The sequence below is a fragment of the Pan troglodytes genome, chromosome 15 (assembly GCF_028858775.2).
Source record: "Pan troglodytes isolate AG18354 chromosome 15, NHGRI_mPanTro3-v2.0_pri, whole genome shotgun sequence".
Lineage (NCBI taxonomy): Eukaryota > Metazoa > Chordata > Mammalia > Primates > Hominidae > Pan > Pan troglodytes.
In genome coordinates, this window is record NC_072413.2 from 54,763,968 (window position 1) to 54,787,341 (window position 23,374).

Below are 23,374 nucleotides of genomic sequence, written 5' to 3' on the forward strand. Positions count from 1 at the left end.
AGTCAGCATTAGTTCATCAAGATTTCTGCTCTGACTCAGTGTAGCTGGCTAGAAACTGACTACAGTGAGAATGACAATAACAATGATATCTCTAGCAGGCAACATGAATTCAGCACTTACAACCTGCCAGACACTTAATCCTCACAACAATCTGGAAACTAGAAAGTGTTATTTTTCCTATGTTGTAGACAAAGATCCTCAGGCTCAGAGGGCTTAAATAATCTTCATGTGGACACATCTACCATGTTGTAAAGAACCTTGGATTTAAAACCAGACAATCCAACACTAGAGGCTGAATGCTTAAACACTGTCCTTAACTGCTCCCCTGGTGAAACTAGAGGCCAATATTTTAAATAATTTTTTTAAAGTACAAATTTACATCTTTTTTTTTTTTTTTTGAGACAGGGTCTTGCTGTGTCACCTAGGCTAGAGTGCAGTGGCACGATCTGGGCTCACTGCAGCCTTGACTGCCTGGGCTTAAGTGATCTTCCCACCTCAGCCTCCTGAGTAGGTGGGACCACAGGCGTGCATCACCATGCCCAGCTAATTTTTAAAATGATCTGTAGAGACAAGGTCTTGTTATGTTGCTCAGACCAGTCTTGAACTCCTGGGCTCAAGCAATCCACCTACCCTGGCTTCTAAAAGTGCCAGGATTATAGATGTAAGCCACTGGGCCCAGCCCTAATTTACATATTTTAAAGCACCTGGAAATCTTATCTTCTTATTAAATACTGTTGTATGAGGGTTTCTATAATGTTGAGAGCCTAGAGATATAGACCAAAACGACATTCAATTTGTATATGAGGTTGGGATAAAATAAACCAAGGCTCAGGAAAAGCTCAAGATATTCAGAAAAGATAAGCAGGATGAGCCCAGATTGCACTTCTATAAGGGAAGGTACAGACTTCTAATGGCACCATACCTACTAAGTTATCAATGAAACACACAGGTGTAAAAGTTCTAGAACTAAAATGAAAACTGGCCTCTGGAAAGTGGTAAATTTGCCAATTTGGACATATCTTGGAAAGGCTAAGTAAATCACCTTGTCCAGTGCCCTGCTTATTAGTTAAGATATATGCAAATCATTTCAGTATGGGGGATCAATCATATCACCATCATCACTATCATCATCATCATCATCATATCACCATCATCACCATCATCATCATCATCATATCACCATCATCATCATCATCATCATCATCATGAAGACGTGGCAGCACTAGGCCAAAAGAACAGAGGCCTAGTCTCCTCTCCTTCTAGGCTCCGGGCTCTAGCCAGACCACCTCTCATGGAGCAGATACCAAGGAAAGACAGTTCTGAAATTGTAATCCCTTCAAAATACTCTAACCATGGTAGTTTACCTCTTATCTAACCAGGCAAATGCTGTGACTCTCTTTATGCTGTTTGAAGCTTATATCAGCAAGACACTGGAGCCAAAGCCAGTCTTAAGCAGTGACAATACTTCAATGTTTATTCCATGCCCTATTTCCTCACAATCACTTAGACAATCATACAGCGTTACAAAATGCACCACGTTATCAGTCAATCAGTGACTTTTTATCATAAGGAGTGTTCCTTTACCAATTGTATACAGTGCACCCATACTGTGGCTACTCTGTTTTCCCATTAGTAATTATAGCTTGTGTTTATTGAGTGTATTATTTTTGGGAGAAGATACCAAACAATGGGGTAGGGTTTGCAAATACCAGTTAATTAAAAAGGTAGGGCAGCAAACAAAGAATCTAGGAATGAAGTTATTGAACAACATAGTGGGATGTCTTTGTGACATCGTTTGCTGAAGGCTAAAATTCTATATATGACAACTTGGTCTTTGATCCTATCCAAAAGAATGTTTTGCCCATTTTTTTTTTTTACTTTTAACATCAATAACCAACTTCCAACACATGAATCTTAAAAAATGTATTGTTAAAATCGCTGCAGTATTTTGACACCTCTTCAATTTTTATCTGTCAATCCTCTCTAGAGCAATCTAGCAAAATCAAATCTAATCATTTAAACTATGATATTGGGGTAGCAAGGGCAGAATAATTCCACCAGGCAGTAAAAGCACATTTCTATAACTTCAGGCTAGAGCTAAATGCCCTGGGACATGAGGCTAAAATTGTTCACTCTACGTATTTGAAAAGTGCAAATAGTATCAGTTCCCCTGCAGGCCACTTAGCCTGCTTTCCCTGCAGGCACCAAAACACAGGACAGTTTTTGTTCACTAGTACTCCCCTTTCCTTAATTCTCCACTGTTCTCCCCACTTTCCCCTGCCCTTTCTTGCCCTGAACTGATGCTAAATGAGCATATGGTGATCTGTACTGACCCTGCCGGTTGCAAAAATAAAGCTGTTTCAAAACAATAAAACCAATTCTAGATAGGACTTTGCATTTTATTTTTTAAGGTGTATTTTCCCTGTACTGTTTGGCAAAAACATCTACTTCCACAGGCTTTTTCTAGTCATAGTCACAGTGATCTCCTTCACAGTTTATTGGGCAGGGAACACACACAGTTACCTTTCTAACCCTTCTAATTTGTGTTGGATTCTAAGCTCCCACATCTTGGCCCTCGGGCATTTTCCTTGATAAAGCCCTCCTACCTTATAGTCCAAGGAAGACCAAAGACTTTGGATATGAAATTTTTAAAGTAACCACTGAAGAAGAGGCTTCAATTGTATTGGCCCAACTGGCAATCTACGGAAGGCCACATGAATTGCTTAGAGATAATACTCTCGCCTTTCACCTTGCAGTCACCAGTTTGAATCAAGCAGAGATTAACAGTGTCCAAGGGTTGTTATCATCTGATGATGCCTTGGGAGCTGATATGAAATAAATTACTAGTATCTTGCATCTACTTACCGGAGGTCACCCAGTTCAGACTATTCTGGGGACCAGATCCAAATCTTAGCTACAATGGTTACTCTAAATGGAAGCCTCTGCACAAGGATCAAATGCTAAATAAACGCATAGATTATGCTACCCTTGCACTAATGGAAGATATCCTCCCAGACAAGGGTGGAAGCCAGGGAGTGATGGGTGGGGGCAATGGGCAGAATGTGTGTATTCTGAACAACAGGCTTCTGAATATTTAGTTAAAATTCTACCCTGTCTCTCTTAAAGGTGATTTTACCATTTGATCTTGATTTCCTCACCTGATGATACAGCCATGCTCTCCTTCTGACTCAGAGCTCTCATCTCTTTTACCTATTGTTTCATCCACCTTTTTTTTTTTTTTTTTTTAAATGGAGTCTTGTTCTGTCGCCCAGGCTGGAGTGCAGTCGTGTGATCTTGGCTCACTGCAACCTCCACTTCCTGCGTTCAAGAGATTCTCCTGCCTCAGCTTCCTGAGTAGGTGGGATTACAGGCACGCACCACCACACCCAGCTAATTTTTGTATTTTTAGTAAAGATGGGATTTCCCCATGTTGACCAGGCTGGTCTCAAACTCCTGGACTCAAATGCTGCCTGCCTCGACCTCCCGAAGTGCTGGGATTACAGGTGTAAGCCACCGCGCCCAGCCAATAAATTTTCTTAAGCTTTTAATTAGAGCCAGGTAATTGCTTTTGTTGTTATTTTGGCTAAAGAGGGTTTTTAGTCTGAATCATTAAAATACTTGTTTAAATTTTCTACATTGCATTTCATGTGTAGATACTGTTCAAAATCATTCTTGTTTAGTTCTTTTACTAATTTTAAATTTGTCATACATAAACAGCTTCTTTAAAAATAATTCAAATTAGGTCTCATTGGGTAAAATTTAGAAATAAAAGTCTCTGGGGATTATTTAAATGAAATCAAAGTCTCAAAAAGTATAGGGTAGATTTACATTTTATGGGGCTGCCATCTTTCACAGTTTTTGTTTTTTTGTCTTGTTTTGTTTTTGAGACAAGGTCTCTGTTGCTCAAGCTGGAGTGCAGTGGCACCATCTTGGCTCACTGCAGCCTCCAACTCCTGGGTTCAAGCCATCCTCCAGCCTCAGCCTCTTGAGTAGGTGGGACTACAGGTGCTGCGTCACCACACCAAGCCAGTTTTTTATAGAGACCAGTTTTGCCATGTTGCTCAGGCTGGTCTCCAACTCCTGGGCTCAAGCCATCCTCCCGCCTCAGCCTCTCAAAGTGCTGGGATCACAGGCGTGAGCCCCCACGCCTGGCTCTTTTCCAGTTGTCACCAAGAACTACAAAGTTTCTATCTCCAAGTTCACCCAACGTAAGTATCATAAAGACAATGGCTCTTAATTCTGGGTTGTTACCAGTCTCTTTGTGAATTTGATGAAAACTGTGGATCTTCTGCCTGGGAAGACTACACTGCAGAAATAGAGAAAACAATTTTTTTCCATACAATTGAAAGAATTCACCCATCCTATAGAACTTATTCATGGACAACTATCTTCAAAGGACGCCTGAACCACAGGTTAAGAATCTCTGAAAAAATATCAACTCAAGGATCTTGTGTTAAAAATGTGTACATAATCCACATTCTTATCAATACATATGAAGGAAAAAAGGAGACAAAACAAGGTGCCTGCCCAAAATGGGCAGGAATCAAGCATAGTGGTTTAATCAGCTAAAATCATCGGTGAAAATGAAGATGGTGAATGCATGTTTCTCCCAAGTTTTCCACTTCTCCCCACCTTAAAATCAGAGGGCCGGAGTGAATGGACTGTTTTAAGACTAAATGAAAGCTATGTTTTTGGTTAAAGGTAATTAACAAATAGACTGAGAGCTTGTTAGCTTTCTAAAGCTTCAAGTGGTCAAATTAGACTAGAATTAAAAATAGAACCAATTTAATCAGCAAGAAGAGCAGTTGAAAGATGCATTTCAATTAGACTTGCATCAATTTAAATGTAAAAATAATAACGTGATTCCTCTATCCAAAATTGCCGAATTTCATCTTAGACTTCAATTTAAATACCTATTTGTTACATATATTTTATATCTATATATGTTTCTTTTTTATTTCTGCCCATATATCTGCCTCTCAAAAAAATTCCCTAGCATTAAGCAATAGCAATAAGGTTGGTTGGAAATCTCGAACCAAATGTAACTCAAAGGTCATGAAACTAACTCGGATTAGTGGCCATGAAGGACTTGCGGGGGTGGGGTGGGGTGTGAAGTGAGCTTTATGTGTGCAACCGTAGTGTTCAAAAGCTTTAACTCAAAATTCATTTTAGGCCAATTCGTTAAACCAGCCGTCTAAACGGGCCCTGGCACTGGGTATCCGACCGCTCCACGCGCCAGCTGGTGAGGCCTGGAGTTGGAACCGGAAGCCGTCTCCAGCCGGCCTCCTAGGCCCTAGGTGCCCGGGTGGGCACACTTCCGCGAGGGCCCGGGGACAGCGCCGGCCAAGTCTTGCGGGCAACTGCACACTCGGTTCCGGGAGGCAGGTACTCCAGGTCGGGAGCCCTGAGGCCAAGCCTGTCTCAGTTCCCGCGTCAAGAGGAAGCCTGGGCTTCGGAGCCCACCCTGCCTGGGGCCGCGGTCCCGGAGCGCGGCGGGAAGAACGCCCACGTCGCCTCCCGGTGTTGTTACACCCACAATCACCACACTGTGACCCCCGCAAAGACCACAGAGAAGTAGGAAGAGGGCTGCCCTCGTACTCCCCAAGCCACCCCCGCCTCTGAGGGCGGAGGCACGATGTCCTGGGGCTCGAGCCTTCGCATCCACCGGGCCAGCGCTAACCACCGGCCGCCGCCCTGGAGGGGACCCGGCGGCCCCGCCACGTGCGGCTGCGAGTTTCAGGCCCGCTTCCGGGGGGCGGCGGCCGTCGGAGGCGCGGGTTGGGGGGTCGTGAGCCGGATGTTCCCCGCAGCTGGCCAGAAAGCTGCCTCTGAGCCTCTTGAGCAACTCCCTGCCTCCTCCGGTAGTCTCTCTGGACTCTCCAAGTGACTTTTGCTGGGGGCACCGGGCGCGGGGAGGGCAGGCCCCCGGGGTGACGCAGGTGTGTACTTTACAGCCAGAGAAGGCCTAGCTTTCAGGGACATTGGCTTAGTTTGTTGGGTGAGACGTGGGGGTGGAGAATGGGAGCACTGTCTCTTTGCCAAATTTTCCGGAGAAACCCCGGGACTAGCTCTGTCCCTGGTGCCCCGGCTACTGCCAGCGGGTCCTTAGCGCTGTCGATTGCGCGCACCGGAGCCCGAAGTCTTCCCCACCGCTGGCAGGAGAGCCCCGCGAGCTCTCCCGGACGTGTCGGGTCCTAAAGGCGAGAGCTGAGCAGCCACTTCAAGGATTGCACTCCGAGGTGGCCGAGGCAGGAGGAGCGCTGGCCCCGCGAAGGAGGCCTCAACCTTAGGACAACCTGGGCGTCCCTGGCGAAGGTCTCGATCTGCCGGAGCCACTGCCTTTCAGGCATCGCTCCATTAAAGCCAGGGAGGAGAGGGGCATTGGCCAGCGACCCGCCCTCCTTACGTCCGGAGGTCACCCCACACCTACAGGCAGGTTTTTCTGTCTCCTTTGCAGAACACTATGCATTTGTTACAACGATTAAATGAAGAACACCGAAGTCTCTGGCTCTGCCGGGCAGAACGCCTCTTAAGAGTATCGCAGCTAAAAAGTGGGTTGGCTGTAAGCTGATAATCAGGTAGCTGTGGTCAGACACCCACTCCAGAACCTCTGCTACTCAGAGACCATGTTATCACACGCGACGTCCATTAGGCCCCAGTAATCCGCTATCAACGCATTTTAGAGCCATTTGAATGTTAAGGAGATTTTTATTAATGGTCCATGATCCTAAAATGTGACTATTGGCTCTAGGAACAGATTTTAACAACTCAAGGCTGTGATGAGTGATTTTCTGATTTCTGTGCAGCCTAAGGCCTCAGGAGATTTCATCTGGGAGATTGGGGGCAAGACCTAAGGGAGAGAGCCCTCACCCCACCAAGGACCTGTCTCTAAAGGGTACTTTCCAGCTTTTACCTGGGGAAACTGAGATAGAGGGGGAGCAGGCCTGTGGCTCCTAAAGGCAGCATTTGAAGGTCCTTTAATGGGGAGTCCAGGGGGACAAAAAAAGCAATCGACAATTGTATGGCTACTAGAAACTGGCATCTTATTTTAAAAGAAGCCCTCAGCTGGAAATGTCACCTAGTGATGTCAAGTAGACTAAGAAATTCTTAATCAAAAGGCCCCCTTTGCACACATGCAGTAGGCAAACTGAGGCAGGAGCAGTAGAGGTAGCAGGTAGCAGAGGATTCTGATTCTTGAATACCTTTTTTTCCTTGTGGTGCTGAAACAGAAGTCAATCCAAACTTTGCCCACTTACCATTATATTTTCAGTGGGATTCTTTTTTGTTTTCTTTGTTGTTGCTGTTGTTTTTTCTTTCAAAATACCGTGTTTCCACTAAGAATTAAAAGAAAAGGGGTGGGGAGATTAAGGAATAAAAGTGAGTCATAGACCTCATGCTGTTTGACTTTCCCTCTAGGAGAAAAACAAAATTTGAAGCGACCCTCCCCCTAGTGATAGCCTGGCTTCCCTGGCACCTGCAGTTATCTTTGACCAAATGGGTTGGACTTGGTAGGGATCCTTTATTTGAATTTGCTTACTGTTTGTTTGCAGTTGACAGCAGGTTGGTTTTTAAACATAAAACACACTGCTTGCAAGAGAGGAAGTCTGGCTGTTTCTCTTTAGCATTGGGGGGCCTCCCTTGGTTGTAAGGACTGCTGCTTAGTAGAAGGCCTTTCAAACGCACGTCTGCTCCCTCCTTTACAGCCACTTCAGTATACAGAAACTTCCTCTAGTTTCTCATTTGGTTCCGTTTCCTTCCATCTGCTGCCATCAGAAAAACTACCCTTTCCAAATAGTGCCTAGATTTTGTTTCCATCAGGTAAAAAACAACGCCCCCCCCCCCAACACATTATCATTGAAGGTCTCATGATACTATTAACAGGCAGTTTGAAAGAGATGGTCCAAGCAATCCTATACAACGTGTCTCAATACACCGGAGCACTACGGTTTCACATGTAATGTTAATTCCGTCCGAGACAAATCCTATAATCTGTGCAGTTTCAGAGCCTAATACCAAAAAACATGGGGATGGGTTTTGTTTGGGGTTTTGCTCTCCCCATTCCAGGGGAAAGTCCCAGGGGCTCCCAGTCTTTTCTGTCACACCAACCCAAGGGCGGAAACGGGGCGACTAGGGGAATCAGGTTTTATCAGAGCACTCTGCGCTGACAGGCTCGGGCGGTTTAGAAGAGAAAATCAGAGGTGCTCAGGGCACCTGGTCACAAACCTGGGCCTGCAGATGCCTGATGGGGGCTTGGACCCTTTCGTGGCACGAAAAGGAGAGAGACTGCTGTTCATCTTAAAAGTCTCGAAGGAGGCAAAAACCCAGGCGGAAGTCATGGCTGACTCTGATCCTGCATCTTCTCATTCTGGTTGTTTTCCACCGCGTCTGCTCCCATTTGCGTGGGATGCGCTGGTCTCCTGCCCGACTCTTTTGTGTTCCTCTTTTGCATGATTAAAAACACGTTTCTATATGCACTAAACCATCACCTAGCACTGGCACGCCTGGTTTTGGGTTACAGCTTTGTCCGTATAATAACAGCGAAGTTCTCCCTGGGTGTGAGATGCGGGTTCGAACATGTGGTGTGCGCGCCAGGGCTGGCCGCTTCCGGTTAAGTGGACGCGGGGACTTGACTGCGTCCCCTGCCTTGCAGGTAACCGGAATGGGTTGCCTGGCAAGTTGGCCCTGCCCGGGACGCCGAAGGGACCGCTTCCCCATTCCAGAGCCTGCCTCTGGCCTTCTGGGCCGCTGACAGGTTCGAAAAGAAAGAGAAGGCACTCAGTTTTAAAAAAAAAAAAGAGATCTAGAGGACTGGGGAAAGGGGGATGAGCCAAGGCAAACTGGGAATTGCTCGGGCTTCCCCCGAAAGCCTCAGCTCAGTGCCGGGGGAGACCCCAACGGAGGGCCAGACTCCCCCAAATCCAGTGGCCGAGGACCTGGATTTCCTGGGAGGATCCCCGGGGGCCCGAGGCAGGCCCAGCTGGGCCCCGTCTGCTCGGGACGCGGGAGGCCTCAGCCGTGGCGGGAGCCCCCGCTGTGGCGGCCTCGCCCTTCGAGGCCAGGAGAAGCGGCCCCCTCCTAAGCCGTCCGCGGCTCATCCTACCGGCAGACCTGGAAAACTAGCAGCCGCGGGCCCTGCTGGGCTTGCTTTCGCCGCCCCGGCCCCTTCTCCCCGGCCAGTGGACCCCGCTCGCCGTCCCGTCTGCAGTCTCGGTTTTAGCTCCTTCGGGGGCAGGGCGCTCGCCTCCCGGCCGGGCCACCCCACCCTCCAATCCCCGAGGCCGACCCGACCCCTGCACTCCGCCAGGCCGCGAGGTTTCCCAGCGACCGGCGCCCCGGCCCGCGGCCGACCTGGAGGCCTGACTGCAGGGCTCGGGCGGGGCCCTCGCTCGGCTCTGGCTGGCGGCCCACTCCCGCGGGCGTACAGGCCTCGCCACCGGGCCTCGGCCTTGCCGCGGCCCACAGCGCCCTAGGACCGGCGCCCCCGAGGCCTGAGGACTAGGCCCGGGGGGCGCGGGCTGAGGCTCAAGAGAGGTCCTAGGTGCGGGCCAGGGATGGAGCCAGCCCAGAGAGAAAGGGGAAAACCCGGCAAGGCAAGAGCCTCAGTCTCGCCCCTGCCTGGCCCGCCAGGCTGTGAGTGGGGCCCATTGGGCAGCGCCAACCTGGGGAGTCCGGCGTCTGCCCCAGCTGGGGGCCCTCGGGGCAGAGATGTGAGTGCTGTTCCCAGGTAACTCCGACTGGGCACTGGGGAGTTAGAAAAGCCAGCTCTTTAGCCAGAGCGCCTAGGGCGCGGCGGAGAGAGCGTGCCGCCCGGCACCACGTTCCTTCTGGCAGTTCCGCCCCAGCCTCCCAGCGTCTTGCGCCTGTGGCGGCGGCAGTACGGGCCTGGGGGGTCACCCACAGGAAAGGTGAGATTAGCAGCACCATGTGGGAGAGGGGTTGAGGAAACCCACCATTATCTAAAACTTGGAGGTTTCGAAAGCTGGAACTTAATTGAGTTGATTGAATTTCTCTTCTTATCTAGGAAGGAAAGAAACACTCCCAAGGTGAAATACAAAGGGCCAAGAATCCCTGTGGGAAAGATAAAGATTTGGGGCAACAGATCTTTGTAAAGCAAACTACCCCCACCCTCATCAGGACCTGACCTCCAAACCGAAGCTTATACTGCCGGCTCACTTCTTGTTAATTGCCGATACGCAGCTGAAGTAGCTCCCTGACCTCTTTGGAGGACGGCGTCATTTCAGTACCAAGTATCACCATTATTGGGCTTATTAACTTCATTAAAACCGGTCTTGACTAGGAGTGGAGATCGGAACTCTCTGGATGTCTTTAAGCCAGTGTTCGCTCCCCGCCTCCTTCCCTCCCTCCGTTGCCTTCGGTCAGAGGAATTCATTTCTACTTCGCCTTTGATTCAAAGGGATTTAACTGCGTGGTCTTAGTTAAGAGAAGTTGTGCAGAGGTGATGGAAAAATTAGTTTCAGAGGGTGCTCAGTGCCTCTTCTTTCTGACCTTTTTTTTAAAGTTTCAGGAGAGAAACTGCCAACTGCGTTATTTGCTGAGTAGCCCAATGTTTATCGTCATTATTGTTTTTAAAGAAGGGGTAATCTTTCCCTGCCCCTTGCGGGACATCCTGAAAACTGAAGGCAATGGTAGAAAATGGTTATTTTGATTCTGCATTACTGTTGCAGAAGAAAAGCTGGGAGATTAAGACACTGAATCTGGGTAAACCTCAGGCCCCAATTTAACTTCGTGTAAACTACAGTATGTTGAAGGTTATCAATAGGTGCTGAAAACTCTTGCCATCAAATTTGGCCTCAAATTTTGGTTGCAAACTATTGCATTTCCTTTACCAGCGAACCAATTTACTTATTAGGAAAAATTACAGAGTTCAAGAGAGCATGCGCAGCCAGGGACCGGAAAAATGAAATAGCCAGAAAACAAAATGGTTGCAACTGCTAACCTTCATTTAAAACGTTACAATCAAGAGTCACTTAATTTTGGTCAGCTGTAAGAGCTTAAGCAGCTTAAAATGAAATTAAGTATTGCTTTTACCTGAGGAGCACCATGATCATTGGCCCATTTGTCTTTTCTGGTGACTGGTTTACAAAATGCAGGTACAACTGAAAAGGGACCCATTTTTTCCCCCTCGGCACTTTCTTAAACACACACACACAAACTGACCGGGTGCCTTATGTTCAACTACTGAAATTATAGGTTTTAAAACTTTTCTGAAACTCTTTTGTTCAGAAATCATTTCTGCCTGAATTACTTTCAGATTCTGATTACACTCCCTCTCATGTTTACCTCAGTTTTTGGAAGTTAAAAAAAAAAAAAGTCCCCTTAACCAAATAAGAGAATAGAAACAAGAAATTCTTGTCATTCTCATGTTTTCAGAGATACTCCAATTCTCCTCCTCCCTCTTAAAAACTTGATATATTTTAAAACATTCTAATAAAGTGCCTAAGAAATCGTTCAGGTTTGAAGTAGGGAGGGAAAAGCAAGGAAAACAAGATCTTATTGTTAGGCTCTCCAAACTCAATTTCAGAGCAATCCTGATGAAAGTCACAAAAAGTCTACCTACCACTGTCATTCATATCTATTTTATGCATAGATTAGCAAAAAAAAAAAAAAGTAAAAATAAGTTTGCTAATTTACTCTCTGTCCTAAGAAAAACGTGTTTTGGGGAGGAAAGGCTGAATGTAGGCTTCTCATTCATAAATAGTGGTGTAAAATTAAACTGGACCCAAGGTTGTGCTAGAACCATTTTAATATAATTATACATATCTGCCAAATCCAGGAAGAAAAGGTTTATGCATATATAACTTTTCCAGTTAACATCTGCAAGCATAAACGACAATGATCTCAGTTTAATAATTCATCAGGGTCAGAGCAATTGACCAATGTCTCTTTACTGCTAGGCTTACCAACAGTAAATTACAGATGAATTAGTGTCCTTTTGCTTCTCTTCTCTGACTCTCCTTGTCCAGAGACATTTTGTCGTAAAGTTTCAGTGCAGCTCACCTCCAGCCAAAGGTAATCTTTTTAGATCAGTACTCAGTTGCTCTGAATTTTGCTTATAATTATAACCTATTTAATCACAGAAGAACCCCTGCAGAGGTGGAGTTCAAGGTTGCATACAATAACAGGAGATCACAGTTTTGAAGTCTAGCACAGATTAAAAACCACAGATGTACCATTTATAAGACACACACTGATTGTCTCTTAAACTACATATTGACTCCTTATGAACATTATTTTTTAAATAAAGTAGTGCATCTAGGACAATCAGTCACACAATTCACACAGCCCTGAAAAGTTTTTTCAGTGCCAACTACCAGTTGGTCATGAAACATGAATGAGCTTGAGACACTGTTCATTCCTAAGATTCAACCAAGGATTGGCTAAAACATTGGAACACCTCTGCTTAAGAAGGCTATGACCTTCCCTCCCTTCCTTCACAACTTAGTTTTGTTTGATTTTATTTTTGGTGGTGTTTGGTTGCACATGGCTAGAATGCTTTTGATCACTTTGCAAATCAGGATAACCAATGATCTAAAACTATGACAGGATCTTAAGCAGATTGGTTTGTCCATTTCGGGTTGCTGGTTTGTAGGCCCCTCTAAGGCCCTTCGTTTTTCCTTCTATGCCTCTCGGAACTTTGATCAGATGAGTCTGAGCATCATCCCATCTAACTCTTTTAACCAATGCCTGGCTAAAACTGGAATGTCCAGCCCAGTATATTTAAAAATCACCCACAAAAAGAGGTTCTACAGGTCTTCACAAAACCTGGAATTTCCACGAGGATGTCTGATCTTTATAATCCAAGCAGTCAGCATTGAAGTTAAGCTTCCAGGAGGCAGTTTGGTCCTTATAATCCAAGCAATCAGTGGTTGAGTTAAAACCCAAGCTTGAAGCTCCATATCCCTGGGTGGAAAGAGAAGCTGGGGACTGATTGAGATGGCTGGTGACTGCATTGGTACCCATGGGACTGAGTGTGGCCCCTGGTCCGGGAAGCTGGTGATGCATAGGGGTCAAATATGATCCACAGTCCATGCCCCCAAAGTAGGAAGTTGAGCCAGCATATCCTTGACTATAACCTGAAGCCTGAGTATAGGTCATGGGATAGGACCTCTGCATGCAGGAAGAGGAGGTGGACAAGGGATCTGACAGTGGGGAGATGGAAGCTGGGCTCCAGATAGACACAGGAGCACTGCTGCTGGCAATGGTCGGGACTGAGGTGCTAGAGGGGGGAGTGAATTGGCCACTTGTTCCACTCTCTGAACTCACTTCCCGAGCTGGAGATGTCTTCTTTTTGGCAGGTCTCACTTTGTTTTGACCTCCATTCTGCTGTTGTTGCTGTTGTTGGCGGCACTTAGCTCTTCGATTCTTAAACCATACCTTGGAAGGGAAAGAAAATTCTTTAACACGGTTTTGATAGTTCCTTAAGGACAAGAATGGCTCCCGTATTATAAATCTATCCTACATGGGCAGATTAGCTAAACACACAATTTCCCCTGCCACTGAAGACCTATTCTGTGGTACTCTCATATAAACTCCTGGACTTGTAAGAAAGTTGGGGAGGCTCTGTCTAAAAACACTTGACACTGTCTTATTTCTTGCCCAGAATAACATTTAAGATAATCCCCCAAATCATATAGCTAAAAACTCTCCACATCACTTTCCTATCTTATTTCGCCTCTAACACACACATACACATAGACCCAGCTATATTTTGGAACACTCTCACAGAGGAATAGAATGTATCTCTGTCTTTTGGAGGGAAATACATGAGAAGTGAGAGAAAGCAATTCTGTTGTTACAGGCTAACAGGAACAGCCTAAATTCATTTACAGTTCATCTTCCAGGAAGCAACTGCTAATATGGAGGTTGGTTGGTTCCATCACCCTTCTGTCTCTCTTAGAAAGACTCACAGAACAAAGCTCCAAGGGGAAGACACGATCTTGTTGAAGAAAGAGGTCTGAAAGCCACTATTTGCTAAAAGCTTCTTTGTGGTAAAAGGAGTGACTTACATGCACTCTGCTTTGAGCTGGAGCACAGACCTGCTAGTCTCTGGGACTCGAGTCTGTGTTGTTAGAGTAGTGCCACTCAGCACATAGACTCAGTCTCCTGTGCTGTGTTTACTGACTTACCACTTCAACCCCCTGCTGCAGTCTTGACAATTCTCTTTACCAGCCCTGTTCATGTTCTGCAATGAAGGAGCTATGATTGGTGTACGAGGGGGCTTAGAAGAGGAACTACTGGCATTTTCTGGAGGACAAATCCTTAGCTGAACTTTTGAATGAGCTCTCTGTATGGGTGCCGTAACTGTGGTAAAAGTGAGGCCACCAAGGCCAAGCTCAAGACCACCAACCATTTGGAGCCATTTGTTTTCTCCTAGTGAGGACTTTGGTTCAAGCCTTACAAGTGCTAAAACTTCCTCTAACCTACTTTGAAAAAGCCCCTTTCCCAATTTGCAGCTGACACTGATGTCTGTCGCTTTCATAAACATATTCTAGCTGAAGGAGAGGCCCAGGTGTGTATGTGGTTTATGTGCTAAACACTTTGCAGAGAATTCTGTACGGGGCTCACTCACAAGGCAAGCTGGAGTTGACCTTCCCTCTCCAGTTTAAGGTCAAGTTTAGGGGAACTAAAACAAGAGGGGTGTCACTAGAGACATTATGTAGATATTTTATCTGTTAAATGGCTCAGAACTAGAAAATTCTCTTCAATCCCTAAGAAGTCAAGGAAAATACATTCTTTTTGTGTTGATTTATTTGGTAAAAGCACCAGCTGCGTCTATACCCTGACTCTGCCACCAAACTTAGTTATGACCTTGAGCAAGTCATTTACTCTATTTTTTCATCTGTAAAAATACTTGGACTGTCCAAGAGCTAAGCTGCTTTCACACGTACAAGTCCATGAGAATAGGAGAGGATTTCTATACAGAGGAAGGGAAGGGTTACAACACCACGTGACTACTCTTGAAACCTGCTCAAGGATGGGTCTCTGTCCACCAGCAACCCGGGCCTTGAAGACCCTTGCTTAAGGGATTAAGTGGTGACGGGCAGGCAAAAAAGGGCAGAAGGAGAATAGTTTCCTGGCCCCTTAGTGAGTGAAGGAGAATTTCAAGCCTTCCTTCAGTCCTCTGAAAGACCTGGGGCTCTCCACAGTCCCATACTCTGGGGAAGGGTGGCATGATCAGGAAGGATGGTTCTGCCTGCATCTGCCCTACCTGCACCCTCGACTCGGGCAAGTTGATTTTCAGTGCCACCTCCTCTCGCATGAAGATGTCTGGGTACCGGGTCTTGGCAAACAGTGCTTCCAGCACATCTAGCTGCGCCCGAGTGAACGTCGTCCTCTCCCGGCGCTGTTTCCGGGGGGTGGCTGCGGGACAAGAAGCCCAGGGCCCTTTAGGGTGGGGGAGCAGTTTCTCAGTCATAGGCGTTTCCGCGGGTTCTCCGACGCCCCTGCCCTCCACCCCGCAGCAGTCCCCTGTTCCTCACAGCCCTTCAGCCGGGAGCCTACCAATGCTCTCCCCACCGTCTCCCCAGCCTTGCTCCCCGGGGACCCAGGACACACGCTGCTTCTTTCCCTACTCTTCTTGGTGTTGAGATTGCTCCAATCAGAGCATCACTTGGAAAGTTAACAAATGAAACATTTTTTAAAAGACACACAAAAAAGTTCTCCAAGATCAACCCCCAAACCACAACACAAAAAAGGCTATTCCAAGAAGTCAAAGGATCTCCGAGGACAGACTGGCAGCTCGAATTGATGGGGGAAATCTGGATCCTGTTCTCACGGTTTTTAGCACACCATGGGCCTTTGTTCCTCCATCTTTAAAATGGGGACATAGTTCATACTCCTGGGAGGATTTTTAAACAGATCTGATTGGAAAGGAAAGCACCCGCATTTGGAGGAAGTCACGCCTCTTGGGATTAAAGCAGGCTCTGGAGGTCATAGGGGAAGGCCTGGGCATGGAGGGAACAACTGCGAAGCCCGAGAGTGCTAAGGACTTAGGGAGGGAAAACTCAGCTTCTCCAAGAGGACACTTCTGAGGAATTGGTCATTGAGATATGGGTAGGGGTCTTTTGCCCAAATGACAAGGACAGTAACCTTCCTCATCCCACTCTGATGCCAATCCTTATTTACTCGAATTAAGAATAAAGTGATGTGATTGAAACGGTTGCAGACCCACCTACTCACTTTTCCCAACCCCTGTTCTCTGCTTGGTCAGTAAATGCCCTGGGACTGCTTCCTCAGAAGGCAAACCTAGAGGAGACCAAGCCTGAAGCTGGGTGGGGACAGTGTGACTGCCAACCCCCGTGTTCCATGGGAACAGGGTGTTGCATCCCCGGAGGGTGGGCATGGGGAAGAGGGGTGCGGGAGTGCAGCAGGGCTCACTTACCCGGGTAGCCCACGGAGGGGTGCAGCAAGTCCATACCCGAAGTGGTCAGACTCAGCCCATTGACTGCGTAAGGCGGTTGCTTAAGATAAGACATCATGCTAAGGTTGTTTGGAGGTGCAAAGTCGGCCCAAATCGGGGGTACCCAGCTGGAAGATCTTGATGCGCCCGGGGTGGACAGGTTCAGAGTCCTTGGTGGGTGGGTTTGGAGCAGTGGAACTAAGGGCAAAGCAAACAAACAAACAGAGGGGCTGGTTTACTGCTTCGGAGGCAGCAGCTCTTCCACGTTCCAGCACTAACTTAAAAAGAGCACGGACTAGGCGAGGCAGAGGCTTTTAAAGGACTTGCAGACACTCCCCCCACCCCCATCCCCACCCCCACCCCCAGCTGCTCTGGAACTAGAGGGGATGGAAGGAGACCAGATAAACCTGTCTTCCCCACCCCCACCCTAAACTTAAAAAAAAAAAAAAAAAGTACCCGAAGAAAGCAATTACAATCTGCCTTCCCCAAGAACAAAAACCCGTGCCTTCAAATGCACACATTGCATTCCTATCCCTACATTTGCATAGGACTCATTGGCTGGCACTAGCTAATTGTCTCAAACAAAACTTGATTGGGGCCATTTGCAGAGACAAAGAACTCTTTGGCTAAATAAATAATGCTGATAACAAAGCCCATTGGTGAGAAACAAAGAAACAATTCAAGAAATCTACCTCTCCCCAGACTGTTGCCTTTCCATGGCAGAGATTTTAATTATCTTAGCTTTTTACCACTTTCAACTGCTGCGAACCTAAAATGTCAGTGCGTTTAACATCTAAAATACCAACTCACTAAACCACAAACTTGGAAAAACCGCTCAACCACTATTATTCCACATTTGAAGTCATTTCCGGTAATCATTTTCACCTAATTAGTAGTCTGGGTAATTAGATTTCGAGGTAAGTAACAGATTTATTAGGGTTTTGGAGAACCTTGATTATATGTGTCTAAGGAACGAAAGCTAAACAAACAAGTATTTAACTTTTAATAGACACCCATCAAATATTTAAGCATATTCCAAAAAAGTCTTCAAGATTGGCACAGGGCTTGCCAGAAATTGTGAAGTAAAGTTAGAATCCCACCAATCAGATAATGACGGGACCCCACATTTGTAGTGCAAGCTGCTTCCATGTTGATTTTGATGTGTGGAGGCTGCAGATCCTGCGGGAGGCAAATTTTCAGACATTTGGGTCCTCGGCAGCTGCAGCAGAGTTTCCTGTTAACTCTAACTGCCTTTTGCACATTTTAGTTTTGAAGAAAGTAGATACACAAACACCCAAAGTTGTGAAACTAGTAGAATTTCTCCCTACCTTTCAAGTTTCCTACAATCCTATAAGAAAAAGAGCTCAAGGGGGAAAAGAAAGGAAGAAAAAGAAAAGTTATTTACTTTCTTCAGCTGAGCTCCCCGCCTCCACCCCAGCAAAGAGATTCAAAGTAGATGTTAATATAGACTGGCAGTTTGCAAGTCTGGCCTTTATTTTCCTAAAATGTGGCACTTATATGCAAGGATCTCTACTTTGAAACTTTGACACCATGAGAGATTGCTTCAAAATGGCGGATACAAGATAAAGGTCTCACTGACTTTAAAGGACTCCGGGTTTTCATATTTACGTTGCTTAAGACAGCAAGGCACAAAAGTCCATAAATGAAACTTAGTAACTGCAACTTCTTTCTGATTTAAATTCAGAGCACAAAAGTCATGCTTTTCTACCCTAAGATCTAATTTAATATAATTTTATAAATGTCTTTCTTGGAGGAGTGTGTATTATGCTCAGTACAACTAATTTAGTTGCCCCTACAATACAGACTTTATGTTTTTGTATTGTCTTTTCTTTTCAAAATGCTGTTCTTTGGAGGCTGCGAAAATAAACAAAAATCTCCAGCTTAGAGGCTGTTTAAACACATATACGACAGCTTTAAAATACAGTTGTATATGTGTTTAAACAGCCTCTAAACTGGAGATTGGAGATTTTTTGTTTAATCGTACTACCTTGCAAAGTTCTGAACTACAGTGCTATAGAGAATCGTAAAATCATATCAGATGTACCCTTGAGAAATATGGAAATGTTCTTACATGTAGAGCTCTCACCCAATTAGAAATGCCTGACACATCATACAATAAAGTAGCACATTCCAACATAAAAAGCAGTAACACACAGAAAGCACCAGGGCCGAGATCCTTCCAGGGGCTCCTTTGCCCTTACCATTGCAAAATGGCTAAAATTCTCAAAATAGACTATTTTCACTTTTGCTCCTGGATCCACCTTTAAAAGGAAAAGAGGAAAACCAAAACCCAAAACTAAGAGATTCTCTCCACAACCGGCCTAGGTATGCACTCTGCATAGAAGGCATGGGCCCTTCAATCTAACTTTCAAAGCTCTTTTCCTCTCGAAGCAGGGTCCAGAAGGGGGAAAAGAAATAACTTTTGAAAAATCCACGCCTCACTATGACTGCTCACGAGGTGGCCTCTGGAGAACTCATACCTAGAAGCTGACCGCGGTCGCGCGGCGAGTTCCGGCAGCCGGTCGGCGACCGCACCTCCGGGCGCGAGTGCCTGGGTCCCGCGTTCCTGCCCGGCAGCCCCGCAGCCCCGCAGCCCCGCAGCCCCGCAGCCCCGCAGCCCCGCAGCCCCGCAGTCCTGGCGCCCGAGGTCCCGCTCCACTGCCCGCGCCCCCCGCGCAGCCTTATATCTAACGGTCAATTCGTGCAATCTGTCGCTTCTCCCTCCCCCACGCCTTGTTTTTTTTTTCTTCCAAGAAGCCCATCTTCCAGTTGCTGTGTCCTCGCTCAACAATAATTACCTCGTCCGAGAATTAATTATAATAAATGTTTTCTTGATAAACTAACGAGATAATCCGAGGGGCACACGTCCCTTAATTACAGGCCGCCATGCTCCTCTCTGCTTCTCGTCCGGGCTGATTAATTTTCTGCATGATGGAAAGGAAACAAAACTACGCGGACTGGCGACTGGCCTGCGGCTGGGAAGACGACGAAGAGGAGGAAAGAAAGAAAAAGGAGACGTGTGGGCACCGCGGAAAACGGCCGGCGCTGGCCTCTCTCCGGCGAACTCGAGTGAAAGTTTCTGGCCTCGGGGAATCAAATAACTCTGCCACCCGCGAGGGAGGGAGGAAGAAACGTGCCAAAAGGGTTGGCCTTGACTATTAATTATCGTTGGGAGAAAGTCCCGGTGTTAGCGCTGAGGTCTGGGTGTCTACCTTACTCTGGGGGGAGGAGTTCCCTCTCCTACTCCCCTCTGTTGCTAATAACTTTTGGTGGCTGTAAAAAGTCCCGAGCTGAGCAGGAGAAATCCTGACCCCGAAGCTCTAGGATGGAGGGGAGAATTTCTAGGAGCGACTTCCCCGTCCCCTCCCCAAGCAATCCACCACCGCAGGGTCGGCGCCGCTCGGCCTTCGCTCCCCGCGCACCAGTTCTATCTGTGAAGGAAGCAAAAGCCAAGTCGGTGGAATCCTGACAGGGGACTTGGGTTTCCAAAAATATGTCCCGAAATCGGGCATCGATTTCAAGAGTCACTTGAACGCAACAACGCGAAGACTTCTTGGGAGTTTGCAGAGCGACCCGTCGCCCGCGCCCGGCGCTGGCAGGGACCTTCGGATGGTTCTCACTGGGCCGATCCATGGCACAGGCTGGGCCTCGGCGAACCCCTCGGCCCCCGCCCGGCCCCGAGCCACGACACCTCATTGTCCTGGAGCCTGGGAAGGGGGTGCGCGAGCGCGCGGGCGAGCCCTGCCTCTCCCCGCCAGAGAACAGCTGAGGGGCCGCGGTCGCAGCGGGAGGATTCCGGTCCCTGGCCCGGCCGCGGCCTTGGGCGGAGTAGGGGCCACTAGCTGCCACTTCTGCCCGCCCCAGGTGCGCGCGGAGGGCTACGCGGGGCGGGCCGCGACCCGACAAAGTCATGTTGAAAAAACACTCTTCACGTTCGCTCGGCCTGGTGACCAGGGTCGGGGACCACGACAACCGGGGGTTGGGAGGCTGCGTAATTACAACCCAGGGTGGTTTGGATTTTGGGGGGTGGTGGATATTTAAAAACAAAAAGGAGATCTGGAAGCTTTTGGGAGAAACAGACAACCGAGCTGTGCTAGGCTGAGGGAGAGGAGGCCAAAGAGAGCGAGCAGTGAGCGCCGGGGCGGACGAGAAGCCAGCGCTCCCAGCCTCCTCGGTTATCCGCTCCGGTTTCCGCTCACGTTCAATAGGGGCCGACAGGGGCTCGAGCGGCGGCCCCCGGCCCAGGCCGACCCGCAAGCCAACCGAGCTTCCGGCGCGCGGGCCCAAGGAGGCGCCTGGCTTTTTATTATTGTTGGTTCAATCCATCCATCTAGTTACATCTGCATCTTTTTGTCTCGGACTCTAAAAAGGTCCCTGGGATCCATCCAAACGACCCCAACCCAATCTGGGGGCCAAAATGCAAAGATCGCGGGAGAAGCCCAGAACGGCGTTGACATAAAAACAAAACCACAAACAAAACCTTCCAAAACACCCCAGATTACATTCGCAGCGTTTCGACGACGTTTTGCAGAAGCGACGACCCCCAGGAGCACGCTCTCTGCCTCTCTCCCACTACCGCTCTCATCTCTAGATCACATTTTTCTTTTTGCAACGATCGTTATTACACCTCAAAATTTGTAAGAGAAAAAATACATCCGCCTACAGAACTCCACGTTCGCAGAGGGGCATCGGTCGGTCTATTGGAGGTACTGGGGTGATGGCCGACAGACACGGGGACACGTAGATATGGATATAGACAAGACAGACGGACACTTACCTTACAGCCTCATGGGAGGTTAGAAAAAGTCAAATATCCTTTAAATTCCAAATAGCCAGCTATCCTAAAAGAAATCAAGAGTATTGAGTTAGAAACCTTGCAGTCTTCACCCTTCCATGAAAAAGTCAAACACAACCAAAAAAAATTTTTTTTAAAGAACGGAAAATGAGGAAGGCGGCTAGAGTTCTAAACACGCGTGGGCCCCTCTGCAATACATACAAAGTAGATGTGGCGAGTGAGGGCTGCTCTAGCAATTTTTATTTTTAATCACAGTGGAGGCTGTGTTGGAGCTGAGGCCGGTCCCGCTCTCAGGGAGATTTGCTGAGAAAGCGCCTCTCTGGCAACTTTTTGACGCAAACTCTCCAACCAATGGCAGGGAGAGAATGATTGACACATCTAAGCCAGAGGGAAAATAATAAAAACACACAACAGGGGGAGGAAAACAGGCCGCTGCTGCACGGGGGGACGAGCAGGCAACAAATCCAGGCCTCCGACATTACCAGAATGTTCTTTAAAGACGCTGGGCTTTGCTTAAAATATACATTATGGGCCGGAGCATGTGAACTAATTGTATAATTAAAATGATGGACAGGGAGTTCTTCTCTTACCCTCTTTTCCCCTGCTTCCTTTACTCAGAAATTTCATTTCCTCTCTCTCTTTTTTTTTTTTTTTGTTGTTGTTGTTGTTTTTAGGGAAGGGAAGAAAGGAAACCCATGCAATGTAAGATGGAAGATAAAAATATTTAAGTAAATGCTGGAGAATGGCGGGGGATAGGGAGTGACTGGGTTATCACATTCAACCCCAGCAATAAGTGTGTGGATGACAGGCAGAAAGCAAGTCAGACTGAAACTCAAAAACACTACTATGCCGTCTCAGACAGGGCCAGAGCACGCTGACGGCCAGAAAGGGTAAAGGAGGGAGGCCTGGGAGTGCGATGTGGGCATGTAGGGAAAACAGAGAGAGAAAGATACACAAGTCCAAGAACAAACTATTTTCTAAAACTCAGTGTCTTCTCTATTCCTTACGCCCTTATAAATATCCTTACACATATAAATAAATGATCCCCGAGTGAGAGACCCCGGCTTCTGGTAGGTTCCTGGGGTTTTTTGGAATTGAGAAGCCCACGACAGACTGCAGGGAACACGAACCCCGGAATCTAATCTCAGTGCCCATTTAGGAAAAGTAGCTGGGACCACATCGGGCCTCGAGGATGCGAGTGTGAGGTCGACAAGATATCGTGGAAGAGAGCGAACGAGGGAGGCCCCCGTTGGAAACAGTTTCTGTGTTAGAACAAACGCCACCAAACGACCGACACTGCGAGGCCTGGAGCTACCTGGGCTGGCGCCGCCCGAGCCCCGGGCTGCGAGCCCGCAGGCTGGGAACTGATGGGACCTGGGGGCCCGAGCCGGAGAGTGCGACTCCCAGCCCAACTTTTTTGCCTGGCATAGAGAGCAGGGACCGGACAGGTTTCAAACGGATCCGAGTCCCTAGAAAAGCAAAAACAGACTGGGCGGAGTGTGGGGTGGGGGGTGGCTAGTGGAACTGCTGAGTGTGTGTGAATAAGCTGGGTGGGGGTGGGAGCAGAAGACAGCTCTTGCTTCACAACACCCAGTGCAGGAAAAGAAAAATAAAATCTCTTCCTAAATACCCCACCCCCCGCCACCCACCCACCACCAACTACCATCACTACCATGGCTAGTGGGCCCAAAGAAACAGCTCGCTGCCTTTAATTTGGGGACCTATGTTAATGAAGTTGGTAATTAATTCGTCGCTTTGTTGTCTGTTCTTATACTGTATGTGTAATCAAATGTGGCCGTCCTTGGGATTTACAGCAATTAACGAATTACGGGAGTGCGCACGAGGCAGCAAGCTCTCGGCAGCCGGGCTCCGGCTCGGGCTCGGCCTGGGGCTGGGGACTCCGCGGCAGCGGCCCCTGTCACAGGTGTCTCTAGAGCTTTGGGCCCTGGCGGCCCCTCGAGCCCCCGAGGGGCCCGGAGCCCGCCCAGCTCCTTCCCGGCCCTCTGCAGCAGCTCCAGTCCGGAGACCCGCTGGCTCTCGCGTTCCCAGGAGTCAAGACTTTCTAGGGGCCCGGGCGGGGGGGAGGGTGAGTACCGACCTTTTTTCTCACCCCACCCCCACTGTACTGAAACACCTGG

At 47.8% G+C, this 23,374-nt stretch overlaps 2 protein-coding genes across 7 annotated transcripts in view; one reads left to right on the forward strand and one right to left on the reverse strand.

The window, feature by feature from the left end:
- Nucleotides 1–11,746: 11,746 nt before the first annotated feature.
- OTX2 (orthodenticle homeobox 2) lies at nt 11,747–21,552 on the reverse strand. Of its 6 annotated transcripts, none has more exons than XM_001163043.7 (5): nt 21,438–21,552; nt 21,219–21,282; nt 16,403–16,618; nt 15,230–15,405; nt 11,747–13,395 (listed from the first exon to the last, which is right to left on the reverse strand). In XM_001163043.7, the coding sequence occupies exons 3-5, from the start codon at nt 16,497–16,499 to the stop codon at nt 12,775–12,777; spliced, it is 894 nt and encodes a 297-aa protein (XP_001163043.2). In that variant the 5' UTR covers nt 16,500–16,618; nt 21,219–21,282; nt 21,438–21,552; the 3' UTR covers nt 11,747–12,774. The 6 variants fall into 6 exon arrangements, with proteins under 6 accessions (XP_001163043.2, XP_001163118.1, XP_016781618.1 ...); XM_001163118.7 differs by having other exon boundaries at nt 15,230–15,381; nt 21,438–21,543; XM_016926129.3 differs by lacking the exons at nt 21,219–21,282; nt 21,438–21,552 and adding an exon at nt 19,240–20,123.
- Nucleotides 21,553–23,025: 1,473 nt separating this feature from the next.
- LOC100612997 (uncharacterized) overlaps nt 23,026–23,374 on the forward strand; it is a 108,780-nt gene continuing 108,431 nt past the window's right edge. Inside the window, exon 1 of the mRNA XM_009427955.4 lies at nt 23,026–23,322. Within this exon, the coding sequence (XP_009426230.3) occupies nt 23,026–23,322 (297 nt within the window). The remainder of the gene's footprint in view (nt 23,323–23,374) is intronic.